Source organism: Bemisia tabaci, chromosome 5, assembly GCF_918797505.1.
Source record: "Bemisia tabaci chromosome 5, PGI_BMITA_v3".
Classification (NCBI taxonomy): domain Eukaryota; kingdom Metazoa; phylum Arthropoda; class Insecta; order Hemiptera; family Aleyrodidae; genus Bemisia; species Bemisia tabaci.
This window is the reverse complement of record NC_092797.1, coordinates 32,041,146-32,064,166: the sequence shown is the minus strand read 5'-3', so window position 1 is coordinate 32,064,166 and position 23,021 is coordinate 32,041,146. Positions and strand designations below refer to the sequence as shown.

At 37.7% G+C, this 23,021-nt stretch overlaps 1 protein-coding gene across 7 annotated transcripts in view; it reads left to right on the top strand.

Annotated features, from left to right (window-relative positions):
* The window catches only part of LOC109037407 (uncharacterized), a 113,247-nt gene that overhangs the window by 42,065 nt on the left and 48,161 nt on the right, over positions 1-23,021 (top strand). For 2 of the 7 annotated variants that reach the window (XM_072300557.1, XM_072300555.1), the window contains 5 exons: positions 474-605; positions 7,934-8,054; positions 14,644-14,878; positions 15,300-15,410; positions 16,962-17,117. In XM_072300557.1, coding sequence (XP_072156658.1) covers positions 7,943-8,054; positions 14,644-14,878; positions 15,300-15,410; positions 16,962-17,117 — 614 coding nt within the window. In that variant the 5' untranslated portion in view covers positions 474-605; positions 7,934-7,942. Of the gene's footprint in view, positions 1-473; positions 606-6,759; positions 6,858-7,933; positions 8,055-14,643; positions 14,879-15,299; positions 15,411-16,961; positions 17,118-23,021 lie in introns of those variants that run through there. The other 5 variants (XM_072300556.1, XM_019052062.2, XM_072300558.1 and 2 more) reach the window with 3 other exon arrangements.

The window sequence follows — 23,021 nt, the reverse complement described above, 5'->3', positions numbered from 1 at the left end:
TGCATCAAAAGGACTTATTCTTATCATAGGCATTATTATGATTATTATTAGCATGCAATTCTGCCGCTCAGGATGAAAACACCTGCATCACTATCATTAACTTGCTGCCCTATACAAATTAGACGCACATACGGAGAGGCTATTTGATGGATCTGTTTGCGAATACACCAGTCTTCACTCAAAACGCAGCAAACAAATGTCCAGGCTTTTTTCAGAAAAATATTTACACATTTTTTCAGTACTTTCAATGTAATATATTACTCTAGTCCGGTGGTTTCTTGAAAATTTCACGATTAAACCATCTTTGGTGCGATCAACTTCGACTAAACCAACATTACCAAATGACGCGATTTGCTTGAAACAGTGAACGGCAATAAATTATTATACATGGATTCAACAAAATTTTAAGTGATTTGATGTGAGAGGTGGTACTAACTCAAAATTCACTGAATCTTTCAATTTCTATTTTTCAGGAGGCAAGTGTCTTTCAGTTTATTTGCAAAAGTGATTGTTCTCTGGAGAGAATGTAATGTGCGTACGCTAAAAACATGCTATTGCTCGTCTTAACAAAATTCACAAAGAATCGGACAAATTTAATCTCGTGAGTAAGTTTCAATTTTTAATGCATATAAAAAAAGTTTTGCGTCATCCAATCCGATTTACTTTTTTCTTATGATCACTACCACGTGAGAATGTGTCCAAATTGATGTACGTGCGCAATGTTTTTTTATGGGAGGCAAATACTTACCTCATAGTTTTTTTTTTCTTTTTCAAGAAAAAACATGTGTCGCATGTAACAAAATGATGATTAAAGAAGATTTACATCCTCTCAAGTCCTAACTTTTAGCAGAATACTAATGAAGATGCAGATTATTAATGAACTGATAGATTTATCTTTTAACTTGGGTGCAAGTCCCAGTATTAAGAGCCAATTTCATGTTTCATGGTTGATTAATTGTCATCTCTGTCCGTTTTCTACGACTGTTAGGCTTCAAGGTTCTGAGAGTTTTAAACTATTGACATGAGCAATTCACTTTAAAGCTCTAGAGCTCTTTGTCAAAGTCATGGAACATTTTTACGGTATTGGATTGCATGAAAGACAGAAATTTACAGAATGTTATTATAATAACGGAATTCGGTTGGATAACGACTGAACATCGACACAATTACCAATAAAAAACATCCGAAGCTCCTAAATTAGGGAAAGTATTTGCAGTGCGCACCATAATAGAAGTGAAGAACTATCATTGGCGGATAAAGACGAGGCGTCTGATGTATTCAGAAATTGCAAAATTTAACAGTTTATATAGTAATATAATAGTAATAACAGTTTTAGTAGAAAGGATGAAAGCTCACCGCGCGACAGAATTGGAAAGCCCAGGCATCTTATCAGAAACAAACTTAGCCTTTGTGGTTGCGATGAAAACAGTGTTTCAGTAAAATGAATGTATGGAAAATGTATTCATGACATTTAAAAAAGTAAAAAATAACACTCTATTTCCAAAAAAAACTCAAACTAGCGGGTCTTGCGTCAAACATATCTTTTGATTCTTTTTTGCCTCTTTCCATTTTTTCTAAAAGTTAATTTTTGAAAACAGCTTCGTGATAGTGCGGCAGTGTCAAAGGGAACCATTTGACCCAAACTCGTCCCCTTGCCACACACTCTGATTTTTGGAACGTGAAATTTTCACTTTTTTCGCATTTATTTTATGAAAGTAACGTTACACTAATTTAACAAAAAAAAAAAAAAAAAAAAAAATTAAAGCTGTCACTCAGTTTATCTATTTTTTGCCTCGGAGAGCGGAGGAAAGGGGCTGTGTGGCACATGGTCCAGATGGTTCTTCACCCTGGATTTGGTTGTCTTACCTAAAACAACTAGCTCTAGAGATTGTAGTGTGTCATTCAGGTGTTATGCCAATTCCCATTTCCTCTACTCGCGCACACATTCTACTAATTTTGCTTCCAAAATTAAAAATCTCCCTTGCATGACCAGAAAAAGCTACTTTAATGGCCAGTGAATTCATTTGCTTGGATCCAATTATTCCCCTTAATATGGATGCCTTAATTTCTTGCATTTAGCATTCATTATAAAAGCTGGCACAACACCACGTTCGGTGGCGCGGAGCATGCTGGAAGAGCAGCCACTTCATCAATAGTTAGTCCGTGAACCCAACTTCAGGTTCAAAACCAAGTTTTTGTTGATTATTACGCAGTCGGCAGTTTTTCTGTCAATGGTGTTTTCAGACAAAATGAAAATTCCTCTTTTTATCGCAAAGTACTGGGGAAAGATCTATATAGGCATATATCGCACGGGAAAGAGAGCAGAAAGAAGAAAAAGTAAAAGGACAAGAGTTTTTTTGTAGGCGTACCAGGGCCGGATTTACACTTGCCGCCCATGGGCCGCCTGTATTTTGCCGCCCCCTTCTCATTCGTTTTGAAACATCAATAAAAACCATCAAGTGAACGTGCTAGCGGGGGTGGGGTTCATAAGACGCGTTTACTCGTGTTGGAAACATTTTTTGGGAAAGCCCTGTCAACACCACCAGCAAACATTCACCGAACTTTGCGCGAACGTTAAGTTTCGTAAACCTATCTCTGCGTGGACAAGGCCCTCCATTCACAAGAAATGAACGAAAAAATTATGAAAGAACAAACATAAATGTGGTTTGATGATTTTAACTTCCGCCGCCGCGCCGCGCAGATCGCACCGTGTTTGGAGCAATGCGTGAAGCATTCCGACAGTTTTGTAGGCGCTATGAGTTTCACGCCGACGACCGCTGCTGAACGCACTGTGTTTGACGCAATGCGTGAAGTACTCACGCAGTCTTGTAGGCGCTATCCGTTTCACGCTGACCGCAGTGACCGCACTGCGTTCGATGCAATGCGTGAAGTATTATTAGTGCAGTCTTGTAGGAATGTAGGTGCTAATATGTGTTACATGCCGACCGCCGCGCCGAGGGCTTCTCCTTTTCATCTCAAGTCCTCGTCATCATTTCTCTCTCAGTCGCGCCGTTCCTGGCCAAATTGCGTGTTTGGTCTCTCTCTTAGCTGGATTAATTGAAGGTGCTGTCTCTTGTATCACCGAAAGACGACAAAATTAGATCCCGACTACCGGAGTACCGGGGGGTCTGGGGGTAAGAAATACCCCTTCAGTTCAGAGGGGGGTCCGGGAAATTTTTCGAAATTTAACTCCATTTGACGCATTTTGAGGCTTCCGTAAAAAAGATTTTCCATCAATTTCTGCGGAAAAATTGCGTCTTTTTTGAATGGTTTCATTCAATACATTTAGAACATTTTTGAAATTGTAACTCTGTTTGGACTCGTCGTCGTCGTCGTCGTCATCGGCATCATCATCATCGTCATCATCATCATCTCCTTCTTCTTTCTTTTCCAATGAAAAACACTGTCCAGTTAATAATAATTTCCGGACGAGAATTCACGTCAACTGGAAATCTAATCAATGTAACGGAACATCTGCTTGAAATAAAACACATGATTTTTGAAATAAGGAGATTCGACCCAACGAAAATTTTTATCCGAGCATTATTAATTGGAATTTTTACTGACCCAACAAACAAATCTAAGCTCCTTTTTCCCGCTTCTGATTTCTAATACGTCCCCATCTACTATGTTTTAAGAGTCCTTCACATTATAAGTTTTATTTCAAGAGAGTAAATTTTCTGGCAAACTATCGATGTTAAAATAATCAATCATACTATTAGATTCAGTATACTCTGAGCAACAATTCTGTCCCTTTTGATTTGGAATTGGACCACGGGAACTCTCAGCAGAACAATTTTCCCACTCCTTTGCCATTGTTCTCATCGCCGGATCATCACCTCCTGATTTTGTGCATGCTCGTTTAAGTTATTGAAAAAAATACAATAATAAGATACACTGCAATTTTACCTTTTAGATCAACGTTAACATAGTCGCAGTTGAGATTCAAGCTTTGGCACGAGATTACGAATTAATTCATGAAAAAACCTAACTGGTTGGTTATTAGGACAAATCATCACGACATTTTGCATCTTTTCATCTGTCTCCATCCACAATCCACTCAGAAAACCTTTTAATATCTCAAAATATCATCAGATCTTGCCCCCATAGTCTTTCATCTGTTTCCGAAATTGAAAGAGGCTCTGAACTAATTGAGGATGGCGACGAATTGACGGAGAAACTGCAACAATGCGCATCTCGGTTTCGGTGTTTCGAAATTTCCACTCCTATTTAATTTTTTAAAAGGAGATCGAACGAACACCATGGTTTGAAGTTTTCACAGAGTATTCTTTATAAAAAGAAAAAAATCCCTAAAATTTTCAAAAAACGACGTCTAGTAGTTTTCCATGCAGAAAATAAAGTATGACGGGAGGTCTGTAATGCCGCAAACCGAAATGCGCATTTCTGAAGTTTCACCATCGAAATTCAAAAGGTCATTATACTTTTTCAAAACAATTTCGGGAACGCAGATCCACTAGTGAGAACACTTACGGCGGGGCGCTATGGAAAAATGGCTCTCCTGAGAATTACATTTAAAAAAGAGGCCTGAAATTACTAAAGCCGAGAGTATACTGAATACAACGGTAATTTTTTTCTGACATCAACGATATGCGTGCGAAAAAATCTATATGGGAGACCTTACTTTCTGAATGACCCGCGTACATTTTACAGGGAAAAAGAAAACAATCCCAGGCCAGATAAGAGTATCTGCAGGCTAAACTGAGCGTGACTAAGCAAAAATTGCCCATTCTCTATCCTTTTTTCGTGGTATCTTTGAATAGATCTCAAACACATTTCACCCCGCAATGATGAAAAACCGGCAAAAAAGTTAGTTGCCGACAGAATGCGAAGTTTCAAGGCCCTCAGGCGTACAAGCATTTCACAGAAACGAAGAATGTGCAAAAACCGTTGATGAGTATTTTTGATTTAAGAGACAGTTATAATTTCCGAGAATGAATGCTTGACGCTGGAAAAAAATATAATTTTTAATTTACTGCAAAATGACAGCACTCATACGAACAGCTGTCTTTTAAATTATTTGAAAGGGGGAGGGGGGGTGTTCAGGAGCAGTTAGGTTTTTTCCTCGAAGAGTACGGGGGTGTTCCCCTATTCATCTGCATTTTAGGGAAAGCATAGTGAGATCTTGATAATCTTCTGATGCTCGGATTCCGCATTAACATTAAACTTAAATGCCTGTATTAAAAGTTGTGTATTTTAAAATGCCACTCGACCAATCAAAAACGTTCGGGAAGGAAAACAGACTATAATGTTTCCATTATTTTACGCATGCCCATTTACTGGTAGGTAACCGAGGCAGTTGCCTAGGCTTTAGTGATGGCAAAAGGGGTGGAAAATTTTGGAGGGAAGGAAAAAATAAAAAACTGCATTTAGAATTATTACTATAATGATATGTCAAAGGTAACACAGTTAAGCCGCACAGTGGAACGTGTCAATAGGAGAGGTCGGACAAAATTTGGAAACTTGAAACGCTTATAACTCCGTTTATACAAAATTTTGAGGCTCTAAAAGTGGCTCCGTAGGTTTCCTCGTAAAATTTCCTACTACTAACATCCCTCGAAATTTAAAATGTGACGAAATTAACATTAAACTTTGCAGTTTTAGTCAAAAATGTCATGTCCGACCTCTCTAATTGACTCGATCCACCGTGCGCCGGTAAGACTTGACGAAAAAATAGATCACATTTTCTAAAAAGAGACGGCATTTTCTGAAGATTCTCCGGAGGCGGCGGACTTACTTTGATACGTAATTCTATCCGCTGAAGCCATCATGGAGTTGACAAAATTCTAATTGCCTCGGGCGGCAAAAAGTCATACCCGGGCATGAGCGCACGACGACGCACGCACCTGAAGTTCACACCTTCATATAAAGCAATTTTCAGCGCGCTTAAAATGTAAGCATTTTACGTTTTCAAATCCTCTTTCAGAACCCAGATTCCAGTTTTCTAGGCATCCTTTTTTATAATTAGAATCCGTAATTTGCAAGTTCCTTTGGGGTCATTCATAAAATTCTTCAAGTTCCTCAAAAGTTCTTCAAAACTGGGAAGTGGGTGCTTTTATGATTGGGCTAAAAGCCTCACTAGTTGGCAAGGTTTTCTACCCATTGAATGATTTTTTTAATGAAATTTAAACTGTAATTTTCGGTGCCTTTTATTTTGTACATTCTCCAATGCTCTCTTATGCTCTGTAATGTATGTTAATGTGTAAATTTAAGGGGTTTTTTTTGACAAGAATTGTTGAGCCACACCATGTGGCATTTATATATACTAATTTATGAATAAACAAATAAAAATATGTAATGCTGTAGGGGGGGGGGGTGGCTCGTGGAAAGCGTTACGCCATTTTGTTTTTTTTGTGTAAAGGATAGGGACTTACTTCAGAAAAGCGTTACGAGGAAGGGAGGAGGGTCCGTTACGTATTTTATGAACGACCCCTTTTTAAAATTCTCTCAGCTGGTGAGGTCTGGAAAATTTTCAAAGGTTTTTGTTGGACGATTTTCACGTCTAAAGGGCGTGCACGGTTCTCGTCCAATGACGGCAGAGGTAACGGAAAGCTCCATTTCAGCGGCGACAGTATGGTGAGTTCAGCTGCAATGTTCCCTGCAGCCATACGTAGGTTTTCCTTTAGTGGCCTTGGCCGTTAGCAAATGCTTATTGAGAGCCATCTTCGGTGAGTGCTTTGCGCCGGAGGGAGTGAAATGCCGTTGGTAAAAAATATCGCGCCTCCTCAATGGCAGATTGACACATAGAATGTGTCCGATACGTCAACGCGTACAAAAGGCGTCAAAGTTCACAGTCATACCTGACAAAAAATTCCTGTTTTATTCGAAAATCCGCCGAGGTAAGAGCACTGACAAGCCTTTGTTTTTTACCATTATTTTTTCGTTTTATCATTTTACGCAGGTAGACGATCGCAATTATTTCGGGAAGGTTAGATCACTTTTCCTCTAGTATCTAGCAGGTGTCTTCAGTGTTCGAATGCTTTTGCTCAGCCTCGGGGATATTTCTGCCGCAGAAAAGTATATACTATAAAAGTTTCAAGTGTCATTGCTGTAGGGTATTCTTCTTACAAAGTTAATTTTAGAGTCCTATAAACCTTTTCGTCAAATATTCCGCAAGTTACCCTTTTTTGCGATTTAACTCAATATTAATCTCCTGGTTCTCTACATTTATGTGTAGGTAACTTTCAAAATCATAATGATAAAGGTACAAGAAATTTGGACATTTTTCTCTCATATCTCTCTTATTCCGACAATTTTTCTTATTTTCTAAGCTGATGATATTTGCTCATATCTTTAACCTTACGGCATACCCAAGCACCCTCTATCTGTTTTTCACTCAAGTGTTACCTAATGAGCTTCTAACCAAAATTTGGTCAGATTTTTTCGTTAGTTTATGTTTGAGAGATTATTTTTGAAAATTGGAGAAATTTTCTCTGTAATTTAGATGTGAAACAATTCTTTTGGAAATACATTTTTTCAAAAAAAGTCATGTCACTCTACTGACCTGACACTTATTTTATGAGTTAGGTATTTCTAAGTAAAGAAGCGTTTCTTTTAACTTTTAAGCAACAAACTTGAGGGTGGATTTTCATAATCGGGTTCATAAAATTCAATACAAGTAATTTACTTTTGTTTCATTACCATGCAATTTTGATAGGTGTATTAACCTTGATATCTTCACAATTTTTTACCATTAGTGTTTACGCTTTTTTACTAACAATAAGCTGTCTCTTAGTATTTGCTATTCATAATAGTTGTTTAAACGCTCATGTGTTTATTATTTATCCGCATTCTATTATATCCGTATATTGATTAGCTGTCTCTACCTTAAGCCGATTATTTACCTTGGTTTCTTATTTTATCTCTCTCTCTCCTCCATTAATTTATACGTGTCTTATTGGTTTTTTTCTTTCAGAAAAAAGGGATGGTTTTAAGAAAGAGGTATGTTTCGGCTGTTCCGTTCATTGGAGGAATTGCCATCCTTTGTAGTCTGCTCTCGACAGTCATAGCTGGGAAATGTTTGACTGATATCAAAGGTAAATTTTAGCTTGATTTTTTATTAATTCTCCCCTGTGTCTTTTCTAATACCTACGTATACATTCCGCATATATTGTAAATAAGATATTTTAAGATAAAACATGTTTGAATATCAGTCGCAAGTATATACGTTTTAAGCAATCAGGAATAATCGGTATGAATTCGGATGAATTGGGGGTAGATCAAGATAAAAAGACGAACCCGGGTTTGGGCGGGATGAATGGGAATATATCGGGATGAATTTTGGGATAATCAAGGAAAATTTTAAAAAAAATTAGGATACATCAGGATGAGATCAGATCCCAGAAAAATTAGAGTGGATCAGGCTAAATAAATAAATTAACCACGATTCGTAAATAAATCGGGTAAAATCGGCATTGAAGAGGATATTTCAGAATCCATCATAATAAATCGTGATGTTTTGGAATGAACTGGATTAAGTCTATATAAACTGGGATTTATCACGCCCTATAACTAAACCGAAATGAATGGGAATGAATGTGTCTAGTGGGATTGATTTATATGTTGTGTGTTTTATATGTTTGACGCGTGTTTCTTGTCTTTGGTGTGGTTCATTTGTTTTTTGTACTCATCATTATTTGTTGTGCTTACTCAGGCTCTTTTCATGCTCCTAAATTCTAAAATTTTGCGTTTCCAATTCCAATACGTTAGTCTCATTTGACATGGAATCCTATTTTGAAAATTAGAGATAATAGGGAAGCATGAGGAAATAAAATGTATTGTAACGCAAAGTTTCTACCTTCGTCATATCAGATTGATTCAGAACACAATTTTCGGTCTCGGATTTTCATTCCCAGTAGAACTTTTGGAAGAAATGTGACGAGAATAGAGCTGAGAAAAATTTCGGGTCAAGCCGTCGACTTTTGGAGGGTGCCAGCGGATCAGCCATTTTTAAACAAAAATCAATATCAATTCATCGCAATAAATTGTTTGCACATCGAGTGCAGTATTTTTGACTCTATTTTAAGATTTTTGAAGATAATTCCTGTCACGGACAGTCAATAGTTGATTCAGAGACTTAAACTTCGATTCTTCCAGAATAATCAACCAACTAATTAATATTTGAATTATATCGATCGTGCTAGGAGTGCATTCCGCCAAAACTGAGGAACCACTTTCACAGTAAATTCTTAGTAAAGGAAAATTTAATTGTAATGATATTGTACCCTCCTACCGCAGGATATTCCATCGACACATTTAATCGTCAAAGTCTTGAATGAGGGGAGAATTGAAATGCTTTTGAAATCCGGAAAAAACAGTAAGATTAGATGTGAACAGAGGTCCGAGATTTCCGCTCCGAGTTCACAAACAAGATTTAATAGACGTAATAGGTCAGTCACTCCATTTACAGATAAAATTATTTTCACAAATAACTTTATTACCTCCTCGTCTCGCACGATTGATTTGTAGAGCTCATTTATCAACTGTGTCGAATAATCCTTGCAATTTAGATTTCAGTCAATTTTGCCCGTAGATTTCTATATGAAAAAATCACCAGCAATTAAAAGGCATCGTAAAATAATGTAAGGACCTCTTGACCGAGTGAGCCATTTGTGCCCACGAAAAAGAGCCTTTGTCGACGGTGGAAAATTTTCACGAAAGCATTTTTGTCGAATGAGATCGAGGAGTCGTTGATAAAAAAATTTCATTTTTTTTTACGTCTCTGAAGTTAGAAAAGCAGATTTATGTTCTTTTGAGCCAGTATGCCTCAAAGAGGCCTCGACATAATATATGAAATGAAGCACTATGCAGCATCAATTCTCTTCAAAATTTCAGGAGGAAAACGAGGTGATGCGACGGTTGCCATTTTTTGTGTCAGAGCGACGTGCGATATATCGCATCAATTCGCTCCATAATTTCAGCTACTTGTCACTTTTTTGGAATTTTGAGATCGCACTTCTGTTGTCATGAGACAAAAGAATTCATGTACCAAATTTGAGAACGAAATTCAACGTACGTATTAAAGGCAGGGGTTTTTTTTTAGAGGAAAAATATCGCATTCGAGTGCAGTTTCGATATCAGGATCGAACGCGATATTTTTCCTCTAAAAAACCACGGCTTTATTACCTTGAATTCCTTTGTCAAATTTGGTACATGAATTCTTTAGTCTCACGACAACAGAAAAGCGATCTCAAAATTCGAATAAAATAACAAGTAGCTGAAAATAAGGAACGAATTTATGCGATATATCGCACGTTGCTCCGACACAAAAAATGGCAACCGTTGAATCACCTTAAAGCAGGAAGTTTGAGAATCAACTAGTATAGACAAGGTACAAGTGTTTAAATTAACATTGCATTGGTTAAATGGTAAAATTATAAATGACGTCATATATATAATTTAACTTCCATTCGATTGTGTTATACCATTTATACCAGGAGAAAAAATAGAAAAACGTACCATTTTTGTTTGAATTTTGAAAGAATATATTTCATATAGAGGGAACAATTAAGGAAAGTTTTGAAGAAATGACTCTGAAAATTTTTTCCGACAGGATGCTTGTAGCGTCTGAAACAGAGACTCGTGTTTTTTCGATTTCACCGTAGATTTGTACTGTGATGCTACAGCGGTCTATCACGGTAACTTTCTGTTCTATACAACCAGCACTAGGCAGACATTTCAGAGAAAAGTTAAGGAGCATTTTCCGGAAAAAAATGGCAGAGTTTTGCGGAAAATTTCGCACAATTCAGCATTCCCTCAAATTAACCACGAAAATCTTCGAGTAGGAATAATCGGATTTCAGTGCTGTTCCTCGTGCATATTTATGAGACGCATCACCACTTCTCCAATTGATCCAAATCTGCACGTGATCGACGCAGCTCGTGCCTTGCATGGAAGTTTCTTCCAGTGGCGAGGCGTGAATGATCGATTATCAATTTTTCCCCATTTAAAGCTATGGTAAAGAATCGATTAATAATATGTTCGCTATGAACACCCCGTTTTCGATCATTTTCCATAGGTTTAAATCGCAAATCAATCGATATATCTCAAAACATGCCGCGGCACTGGTTTCTTTCTTTTCAGTGGCGTGGCGTGCTTTGCGATGCATCGATTGATCTGCCATTTAAACCTATGGGAAAGGATCGATAGACAGGGTGTTCGCAACGAACACCTTAAAAATCGATTCTTTAGCATAGCTTCAAATGGGGAAATATCGATAATAATCGATCATTCACGCCTCGCCACTGTTCCTTTCATATGTAATACTTACCGGAGTTCAGAGATTAGAAGTACGAGGACGTAACACTTTTGCCAAAGTTTTTATTGCTTCCTTCTGCGCCCGGATGTATTTCTCTCTAATTGCTAGTCTAAGAAAGAAATTTTCGATTGAGTCTGATGACAGAGGAATTTCGTCTTCACATGACTTCACAGGGAAGAAATTTGGCAACGTGCGAATGCTTACACGGCGTTTTCCCCCAGCACAGTAGTGAATTGCCCTGTTATTTGGACTAGCCTCTTAGTAGTTACGCGCTTATATGCAGTTCGGATCGAATTTTCCCCCAGCAAAAAATAAGAATGAAAGAAAAAAAAAAAAAAAACATTAGGTATCCTTTTCCCGGGAATTTTTTGCGTTCGTTTGGATCACCGTTTCATTTTCCCCGTTTCATTACTATGTTTTATTCTTCTTCTTCTAGTTATTAACAATAAAAGCTCACGTCTGTGAAATTAAAAGCCGCGCAAAAATTCGAAAACCAGCCGTGCAAATTTTTGGTGTCTACTGTGTGAGCTAGCTTGATTGCCTCCCTTGTGTTTTTTAGCACAGAGTTCGGGATATTACACAAAAAGTTCCATCTTTTCATGATTTTCTGGAAATCGAAATTTCGCCCCAAAACGGACTTTTCTGAAAATTAGGGCATGATGAGAAAATTTTATTAATTCTCGGATCCAACAGCAAACTGCGTATCGTGGACTTTCCGGTCTCATTTTTTAACTTTTCCCCTCAATCCGAGCGACTTCTCATTGAGATCTTAGAGCAAAGCATTGCGATACCTTGTGCCATCGCTCCTTTAATTTCGCAGATGCAACAAGGAAATCCATCAAGCTCGAATAGTTGTATCTCTGCTCACTACATTGTCATCAACGAGCGTTGAGGTCTCTCTTAATTTTTGAAATTTGAGTTAAGCGAGGGTTAAGTTTGCTCGAAATATACTATGATAAGTGCAAATCAACAATCATTTTGAAACGAAGAAAAATAAGAGAAGGTAAAAACATTTTTGAGGTCTCTCAAACGCCCGAAGGGAGCGCGTCTAAAAATTGGTATTTTTGTGAGAGTTGTGTCACTTGCGACCGTGGCCTGCGACGAGGGTGTATTTCTGCCAAACGGAACTATGTGCATTAGGACTTGATCCCTGAGACCCATAAGAATATATGCATAACAAGGCTCACGTCATAATGCACATAGTTCCGTTTGGCAGGAATACGTCCATAATATACTGTCAATTTGCGAAATTCCTATTTCTGGATCATTCAGTGTAATTATTTTCATTAATCTACTTTGCTGTCTATTTTTTGACAGTAACTAATTTTAATTTTGTCAACGGTTATCAATTCGTTAAAAAAATAGCTAAATGTACGCACTGCGCTATCAAGAAGACTAACAAATCCTATAAAATTCTTTCAGTAAGAGTTGTATCAAAAACAAATCAATAAATTAAGGATCTACATCTCCAACACCCAATGTCGAAACTCTCAAGTTAGCTGATGCCGTCATTCTTTGAGGGAGAATTTCCTCGGACAAGTCTCTTCGATCATCCTCTTGAGATTCTATAAAAAAGAAGTTGTTAAGTACGATTTAGTGAATTAATGAGCTCAACAACTCGCGTGCTGGAAAGATACGTTGTTTTCCTCAGTACGAAGATATGACACTTGGTGTGTATTTGAATCTGGAATGCAAGCTGATTTTACTGAGGGCAAACAATAGCGATTTGAAATTTTTCATTTAGTCAAAAAAGCGGTCCTATTCCAAAACGTGCCAAACCTTAACTAGTTTAAATTTAGCCCTCAACTTGAAATATAGACTTTCAAATTTACAAATCCGTGAGTGAATAATGAAAGATTATTGTCATCCACTTTATAATCTTTTGTTAAATGCAAAAAAAAAAGAAAAAAAAATTCTGCATTCTTTTGCCCATCCATACCACATTTGATTTCAAAGATTATGTAAAATATCAAGATTTTAATTTATGGTGACATGGCTCACCAAAAGCAAGTTGAGAATTTAGGAGGCCCAGAAGCTTTAAATGTCGTGTGCAAAAGCTCAAACTCTCAATCTCATCATAAATATTTAAAATCTCTTGTCAATTCAACTTTAGTCCCTCTCATGAAGTGGACAAGTTTCCTAACCCCATGAGTGAACTATTGGATCTTGCGGCAGTTTAAATGATTTCATATTACGTATGTAAACGCGTCAAGTTATTGAGTAGCTCGATTTGTTTTAAACACGTCGATTGTATTTCCGATCAAAATTTGCATTCTGTCTTGGTTGCCGAGTTACCCGGCAAAATCATGAGTTACGATGTAGATTTAAACAGATTGAACATGGGATATCCAATCCATAATCCATCCATCCATGGATATCCATTATGAATGTCCTTTGGCGTTTTATTTAAAAGTAAATGATGTACGTGAGCATGGAGGGAAATTTTGGCGGGCCTTGTTATCTTGCAGTTAAGGTACACAAAATTTCCTCAGAGAGTAAATAAATGAAACTTCGGAGTGTCAAAAATTTCAGATAAAACAAACACTTACCGAAGCTTACCATAAAATAGAATTTTCCGGAAGGATGAGAAAATGTCATCAGGGTCATTGGAAAGAGCTTATGGTAAATTTTATTATGATTATGACAAATTCTACCATAAGAAGGAACACCACGAAAAATGTGGTCTTAATACTCAAAGTTACGGGATAGTAGGAGAGTCACCAGATGGGTCCACACTTTTCTGAGAAGAAAATCAAAGTTCGATTTATATTTAAAAAAAAAAAAAAAAAAAAAAAAAAAAAAAATTGAGTAACGTACTTAACATGTGATAATGTGTTATCATTGAAATTTTGCGTGAAATAGGATGCATACTCTTCAAAATTCCTAAATTCACTGGTAGATGGGAACTTTGCACATTTTTTTTTCGTAACTCAAACTCGCCCTAGGGCTAAAATTGCCTCGAATCAAATTAACTATGTGCTCAACGAATTTTACTAAGTACACAGTGCAATTATTCTTTTTTCCGTATTGACTTCTTCTCATGGGTTTACAAACACAATATATCAAAGGATGTGAATTTCAAATCTAACAATATAGTATGTAGTTTCTGTCTCGCAAAACGTTGTTAATCTCGCTATCCGATTTGACCTACACTGGTTTTAGTTTGATTGCGACCGGGGAGTTCTCACTGATTCCCTGAAAATGAACGTTTGTACCTAATAATTCACTGAAGAGTTGATTTTAGACATATACCTAATTAACATTCCTAACGTGAAGAAATACGCCATGAGGTGCTCGACTCATATCCCGGTGGCTCATTGCAAAATGAATCAAAATCACGAGAAAAATGTTCATGTTTCATGTTCTAGATGTTGAGCCGAAGCGGTATCTGAACTACGGAGATCACGTCCAGGGGATCAGGATTGAGACATCAGATCGAATCACACACCAGCTAGCGAGTCATGTGTTTAAAATATTCCTCGACGATGTGCTGGGCTACGAGCCGTCGGCGGAAATCGTTTATGAACCTGATTACCTCGATGACACGACCGCTATTGTTGAGAGACTCTCTGGCGTCTACCTCAATGATCTTCAACACCCTGAGTAAGTTCACTCTCCTTTCGTTTATGGGTTATTTTTTACGGAGGCCTCAGAGCGATTGACGGCTTAACTTGGTAAGCACGCCGCTCAAAATGCAGCGATGCAAATTTTTTGGTCGTATTTTATTTTTTAATAGAAGAATAACGCGTTAATAGTTGGACCGCGTTGAGCAGGAAGGAACCAAGCCTCATCAGCTATTGCCAAATTTAATTGGACAATTAAATTTTTTACCCGTAAACGGTTCTGCGGATTATTGTGCAAATTTCAGTGAATTTTCTACATAGTAAGAATTTCGCGAAAAATCGCGGTTTATCTTACATTTCATTCTTTTATACTAAAAAATACTGAAAAAAACCATCGAATTTGAAATTTTTGTTCACCTCGATACAAACAATCATTCAATAATATGTTTTTGGGTGCTTAGTTACAGAATGCCAGACACAATGGTGAATCTAGAGACATGGATCCCCACATATTTCAGAACTCCCCTGTACACCTCAGTTTCGGATCTTGGAAATGTAGCTCCACCTGGACGGTGAGTATTCTTAATTGATTTTTTGAACCCATAAAAAAGAAACTGCGTATAATAAAATCCAAGGAGCAGATAATTTTTCCCCCCAAAAATCTTCCCACATCTTTTTAAATTTCTGTCTCTGTAATGACGAAAAACGCAGGGCTGGCGTTCTTAGCCGACAGCTTATTTGATCAGAAAATATATTTCAGAGAAAAAATGAAACGCAGGAAGTTCTAAAAGTAGAGTATATAAATATTAAACGTGTTCCTCCTAAATAAGAAACGGCGCGGTTTCTTTGTCGCTTGGTATAGCTATTGTGCCGAAAAAGTCACTGGTTGACGTGATATGCGGAGGTCATTGACTTGCTGATGTGCATGAATATTTTTGAAGAAACAGCCACAACAGTTATTACACTGAGGTGAAAGGACTGCACAGGCACAGGTGGCAGGCCTCAACTGTTCATTTCCGCACTATGCATGTACAGGAGCACAGATGGCACCAGGGCAGGCTAGCAGTCGCTGGGGCTATGAAGATATCGAATGTGACACAATAGAACCACATACCTCCATTTGCAAGACCGAGGATTCTCGCTCTTCTTTTCATCTACTTATCGTTTTTGCTTGAAATTGTGTTGTTTTTCCGCATTTTCGAGAAAATTTCCAGAAAATTTTATACAAAACTGGTGTAGTATTACTTACTTCAGCAAAAAAACATAGAGAAAACGGAAATTTTGCAATTATGCGATCTGATTACCGCTGTTTGTCTATAAAGACCTCATGTTATAATGCGTTTAGTTTTTCAAATGAAAAGAAGTTGTACCTTTGTAAAGTAATTTGTGTGCACATTTGATCTCATATCAACGGTGAAAGTATCGAGCTACGGGTTTTAGTTTTTGACGCTGCAAATTTTTACATTTTATTTCTTTAAAGAAGGCCGGCTCATCGTTTTTTATTCTTCTCCGTTACTTCAGTATATATCATGGGAACTTTGCATAAAAGAGTCCAGCAGTATTCTTATCAAAAAATAGATTACAGCATTTTTGAACTTCAACAATTGAGATCAGGGTTTTGGCAGTTTTATTATCGATATCTTTGATCATGCCAGTTCAAATATCAGGTTAGCAAGCTCTAAGTTACAAGAAAGCAGGCGGAAGTGACGAAAGATTTTTCCGAGTAAAAAGCGTTTGAGTTCCGTTTGAGTGACTTGGAACGCCAGCACACCCAGAGGTTAATTTCTAAGGGAGTGATAAAAACTGAAACGCCTTCAATTTTTTGGTATGCAACATGGCCATCCATCGAGCACGAATAGTTGCATCGTGATTGTGATTGTGATACGGGCTACATTTTACAGTTAAAAGAGCCGTCATTTCGGACTGACACATGGGAGCATCTTTCTGAATAGGGAAATTAATGCCACTCATGTTGTTTCTAAAATGAACTAGAAATCGTAGCTCCTTATTGTAAAATGTAATCCGTCGGATAGCTGATTGACCGATTGCAGGTGCCTTACGTCCTCTCTCTTCTCGCTGTATGACATTTTTTACAGCTGTATTGTTTTTCCATTTTTTTGCAGCCTTGGTTGGTTTATTCAGACATCACTCGCCAGCAAGAACATGGACTTGGACAGCTGGAAAACTTTCAAAGATCCAGAGAAAGTGAAGAAATTTGCGTTTGCTCCTGAGGACTTCGGTTACCTTTCAAATTTTACCAGAGATAGCACGAATGACAGGTAAGCTTATGCACCATCTCACATGTCCTCAATTTAATTTGCTTCGTACTATCAGAAAATTCACTGTAATTTGCACACAAATCCGCACAAACGTTTTCATGTGAAAAATTAAATTGGCCAATTAAATTTGGCAGTATAGTTGACGTGATTTTGTTCTTTTCTGCTTAACGCGGTCCAATTTGGATATGAAATCTTTTAGATTAGACAGAAAAAGTAACTGAGAGCAAGTGTGCCCTTCATTGACGATTTCATTTTATAGCGAAGAGAAAAATAGGTTACACAGAGGGATTACGAGGGAGACAGAAAAGGAAACCTGAAGACTTATTTCGGTCACGGCATGCGATGTTCTTAACTGATGAAGTTTCTTTTCCCGCGCGGTAGTTTCCCAACAGCAAAAAATAAATGAATAATTATTTCGTGTAATTTATTCAGTCGTGTTTAATGCCCATTGGACAGCTATTTAACTCAATAGAGACTACTATTCCATAAAAGAAAGAGTCAATTTATTCAGTTTACATTATTTTTACGAGCGTAAAAAAGAATGATAGTCTCCCGACTAAATTAGGCTGGAGGCGGCTCCAAACAACTCGCACTTTCTTCGGATTCTCTCGTGAAAATCCTGTCCTCATATGAAAATGTCCGTGTAACCCAACAACACTGCTGATTTCTTGCTAGCTGTTGATTTACACCCCAGGGCCCGTGCAGGGTACATCAAATGTAGCACCGTCCGTATAATCTTGGGTGTGACCACTGTCCAAGTTGTAGGTCATGTTGCCATATTAGCCCGTGTCTCTTTCTCCTAATTATTCATCATCAGCTTTAAGGAGACGTATCGGCAATAAAACTTTCCTCAAAATTTAACCAGGGTCCCTAAAGGTTATCTCCTAATTTATTCAAATGTACCCACCTCATGAATTACAATAGAAAATGACTGCCATTTTCGCTCAGGCAATAGATAAGTTCATATATTTTGTACCTCTGGGTGCTGTATTTATACCTGACGCTGAATGTCTTAAAATATATTAACTAACTAACTAACTGTACCTACTGCTTTCTGGTTTTTGACTCTTGTGCGCTGACGTCAACAGCCAAAACTTTTTATTCTTCTGTTCAGTCTCGCGCAGCCTGAAGAAGTCTACGTTATGAGGAAGTTATACTTTTTGGGCACAACATAGCAGCCAAACTTTTACCTGTAATGCAAATCCCTGAGTGATATATTCGTTCCGCCTCGGGCTACCTTAGTGAGGAAAATTGCACGATGACGTCATTAGACAAAATGTTGCATTTTTAATCATTTCATCAAAACCTTACAGGAATATTCATTAGAAAGATATTCATCTTTTTTTTCTTTTTTTTTTGTGAAGTTGGGTCATCAACCTTTTCTCAGACATATATGCGGATGAATTGAAATGTGAATGAATCCGCGATCATGTGCGAATTGATCATCACTTCCAAACATAGAGTACATAGAGTCGAAATGTGAATGGGAGAGCTGGGACCACTTTTATGCATTTTCCAGGTCTCGAATTCCGAGAATCCTGTTTCTCGACGGGTCACTTTTTCGATACATAATCAATTGTTTGCGATGTACGGGGACCCGACCATCCAATGTAAACAAAGAGGATAAGAATCACCTCGTATTCTACATCGCCATTGTTAATCGAAGATGTATCGAAAAAGTGACCGAAGCTCGGCACACACCGGGCTCGGAACTCGTCATCCAGGACATGGTCCTTCCTATTCACATTACGACTCTATGCACTCTATGCTTCCCACTTACTCGGTTTTTTTTGCTGGTTCCAAACCAGCAAAAGTAGCCAAAAATTTGATCGGCTGATGCCAACTTTCCAAGTGTGGACATCCCGGACTGTATGTCCCCGTGGAATCCTCTTAAAATCGTGTGGTGCTCAGGTAGAAGGAAAATTAGATGACATAAATTGTTGGATTTAAAAATCATTATTTTGCAATTGTCCGAGATAAAATTTGGCAAATAAATTTTGGAAGATCAGATTGGATAAAATTTTTTTAGCAGTCTCACCATCTACTTTTAAATTGCCCGTGGCCGACTGTATTTGAAGGTAGATAGTGAATACGAATTCTCAAACGCTTCGCACTCTGTGATATGTCCATAATTGTTGCTGTGATGCAAACAAGTAAGTTTAATTCAACCATTCTATGGATTTTGTAATTGGACGTATTTATGCCAAAAGGAACTATGTGCATAGGGTTTGCGTGGAGCATAGTTCCTTTTAGCATAAATACGTCCAATTGTGGTTTAGAGTAGAGTGGAGAGTGCGTGATTTCTAGCGAATGAAATTGGAAGAATAAATTCCATCTGTCTACCTCTTTCAATCACCAAAAATTGTTTTCTTAAATTTTGTCGTCAATCTAACCTAATGGCCGGGTAGTGACATTTATATATGAGTACAGTGCGATATCCATAATTATCTTAATCCTTAAATTTTTAATCAATGAGTACATAGTTGAAGTATAATGATGAATAATGTATAGAGAAATCCGCCTTGAACAGGACAATCTATATAGGTTTGATTATTGTTTATTCATCTCTTGGCAACATCGAGTCTGGGCGTGTTCTTTCTTGAAGGAATAAAACTACACAGGAAAAAAAAGTTTTACACTCATTCATATTGATACTTTTTCAAGATGTTTGTGTGAGTTTGTAGATCGGCATTATTTCACGAAGTTCGACTCGTGTCTGATTTTTGACGAGACCGCAAATTTTTAACCCAATGGTGTGGCCAATGTAACCCAATGAAAAACTAACCAAAAAATATAAACTGCACGGTTAGGTTATATTTTTTTTCTACTTCCCATACTGACTCAAAACGTCGGCGGCTCTTTCTTACCGTGTTCGTAAGGGCAAAGGCGACATGGAAAAATTCTTTTGACGATTGTGAACGAAGGTTGAAGAGGTGCAAATGATCCTTGTCAAAATGCATTGGCGCTGGGGTGACATGACGGGGAACAGCGTTGACTATGAAAACCTAATGAGTATCTTCATGCTTACGGCTCTATGTTAAGTGAGGCACATTTGAAAAAAAAAAAAAAAAAAAAAAAAAAAAAAACGTAAAAAAAGTCGAGATCATGCTGGTAAATGACACTTCGGCTCCTGTGCGCGTCATTAATTGATCGAAGTGCAATACGCAGAAGCAGAAAAAATTTGCAACTTTGACGAGTGGCGACTTTCAATTTTACTTTCCATAAATTCTTCGACCTCACTTTTAAGAGGGGGGTTTATCCCTTAAAAAAAAAAAAATCCCTTTAGTGGAATCCACTTAGTTCCAATGGAGTCAAAATGCTAAAGATTTTTAAAGTTCACATACCGTGCTCGTGAAGGGCTAAAACTCGGCATTCGCTGATCTTACAAAACCTATGGAAAATTCTAGGAAAATGAGTAAAAAATTGATTGAAACTTAGAGTGCAATCTTCACCCCTGGCCTTTACCGAATATAATTGAAACATTTTCCGCGAAGTAAATCTATCGTGACATGAGACGCACTTAACGCACGATAAGACTTCGCGAATTGCGTCACGCACGCATTTGTGACGTCATCACAGGAGATTCCTCATTTATTCAGGTACATATCATGCGTAAAGCATTGCTTTCACCTTTCAGCCAAGAATTCGAATACTCAACTCGAGGGAAAACCAGACTTTTGTGGAGTGATGATTCGACATTTATCAAAGCTTTTATATGTTGGGAAAATGATCAGTATAAGGTTTAAGAGAACTTTTTCTCCTTCTTTCGATGCTGAGTACTTTCAATAGCTAAATGATATCACGAGGAAAAAACTTAGATGGGTAACATGTTTTAAACATAGGTCATCTTCAATTTACTCATCACATGTTTCAGTTTCTCAAATAAATAAATAAAAAAAAACCCACCAGAGTCCGTTCACTTGCCTCAATATCCGAGTTTGAGATTATTTTGTGTCACGTAAATTCTTATTGTTCAACTTTCAATGAATTCAGCTCAGTATCGCAGGAATGTATCACTTCATCTGAGCATCAGAGCCAGATTAAGGGGGTGGCCACATGGGCCGCGGCCCATGGCGGCCAAAGGGGGCGGTAAATTTTGCAATTTTTTTCAATGTAGGTATAAAAATAATCGGATTCAGAAAAAAAAATATCAATGAGAAAAAGGGAGAAAATCTCTCTTTCCTGAGAGTACAGTAATTTCTAATTTTGTCGTTTTCGGTAATACAAGAGACAGTATCTTTAATTAGTCGAGTTAAGAGAGGAACTAAACATGCAATTTGGCCTGGAGCTCAGCGCAGAAAAAGGACAAGCCCTCGGCACGGCGGTCGACATGTAACACATATTAGCGCCTACAAGACTGCATGAATACTTCACCCATTGCGTCAAACACAATGCGGTCAGCAGCGGTTGGCATGAAACGCATAGCGCCTACAAGACTGCAGGAATAGGTACTTCACGCATTGCGCCAAACTCAGTGCGATCAGCCCGGCGCGCAGCGGTGAAAGTTAAAATAATGAAACCACATCTATGTTTGTTCTTTCATAATTTTTTGGTTCATTTCTTATAAATGGAGGACCTTGTCCACACAGAGATGTGTTTACGGAACTTAAGTTTCGCGCAAAGTTCCTTGAAATTTTACTAGTTGTGTTGACAGGACTTTCGCAAAAAATGTATCCAACACGAGTAGGTAAACACGTCTCATGCATTCCTCCTCCTCCGGCACGTTCTTTGGATGGTTTTTATTGATGTTTCAAAACGAATGAGAAAGGGGCGGTAAAATACAGGCGGCCCATGGGCGGCAAGTAGGTAAATCCGGCCCTGCTGTGCATCCATACTATCTATGCCTCATTCATTAAAATCACGCACTAAAAAACTCGTCAATACCAAGACATGTCACGTTGTTGCGCTCCTTGCTAAAATTGACTAAAGTATAGAGATTTTAGTTTTTCGATGTCGTGAGCTGTTAGAAGTACGCGAAAAATGGTTACATTTTGACCTGGAGTTGATTTAAGTCAGTTTCATGACACAGATCCACCCCTAATCCGTGAAATTCAGATAAGAATTTTTGTAATTACGGAACATAATTGGTGAATTCAGAACGTCTTTGGCGATTTGTAAATGATTAAAATTAATAATTACTAATCTTCATTCATTTGAAGTGGAGCCAAATAATTTCACTCTGCCACAGTAGTTTTCTTATTTCAGTAGGCACACGTAACGTCTTGATACCAGTGGCACGGAAACTTACCTGCCGTAATATTATTCACTTCTATAATAAGTCAAGTGACGAGGAGTTTTAAAGTTTCAAGTGTCTGGAAATTATGAATTGACAAGTTGAGAGCCTCGAAATTTTCCGGAAGTGGTGCTTCTTGTGTCTCTTTCTACTCTCCCTTGTTTCTCATTAGTGCTCTGCCATGCTAAGGAAGAACGCCGTATGAACATTGGAGAGTTGCCAAACTTCCCTCGATAAAACATGTATTTTTGACGACATTCATGTTGCATATTTTTCCTTGAAAGTTTCAGATATTTTAGATTAAATTGCGCACGAAATTGCCTGTAAATTTTGGGGGAAAATATTCACAATTTTCCGTGTAAATTCTATTTTCATCGATCAAAGGAAACTTGGCAATGTCTAATGACTCATACGGTGTTTTTCCTTATGCACGGTAGCAAATAGTCCAATGAGCTGACCACTCGCAATTCGCAACTTCTGAGTGATTTCGAGAGAAACAAGAGTTCATGAGTTATAAGCAGGACACTCTCCCATCCCCAGATATCTCAGGGTAAGCTACAGTTTCGTTGATCGATCAATCAAGTCCTATTGGTCAATCAGACCGAAAAGAAGAAACTTAACGTAACCTAAAGTATAACCATTAATACGGAAATTTTTAACTGTGCAGACTC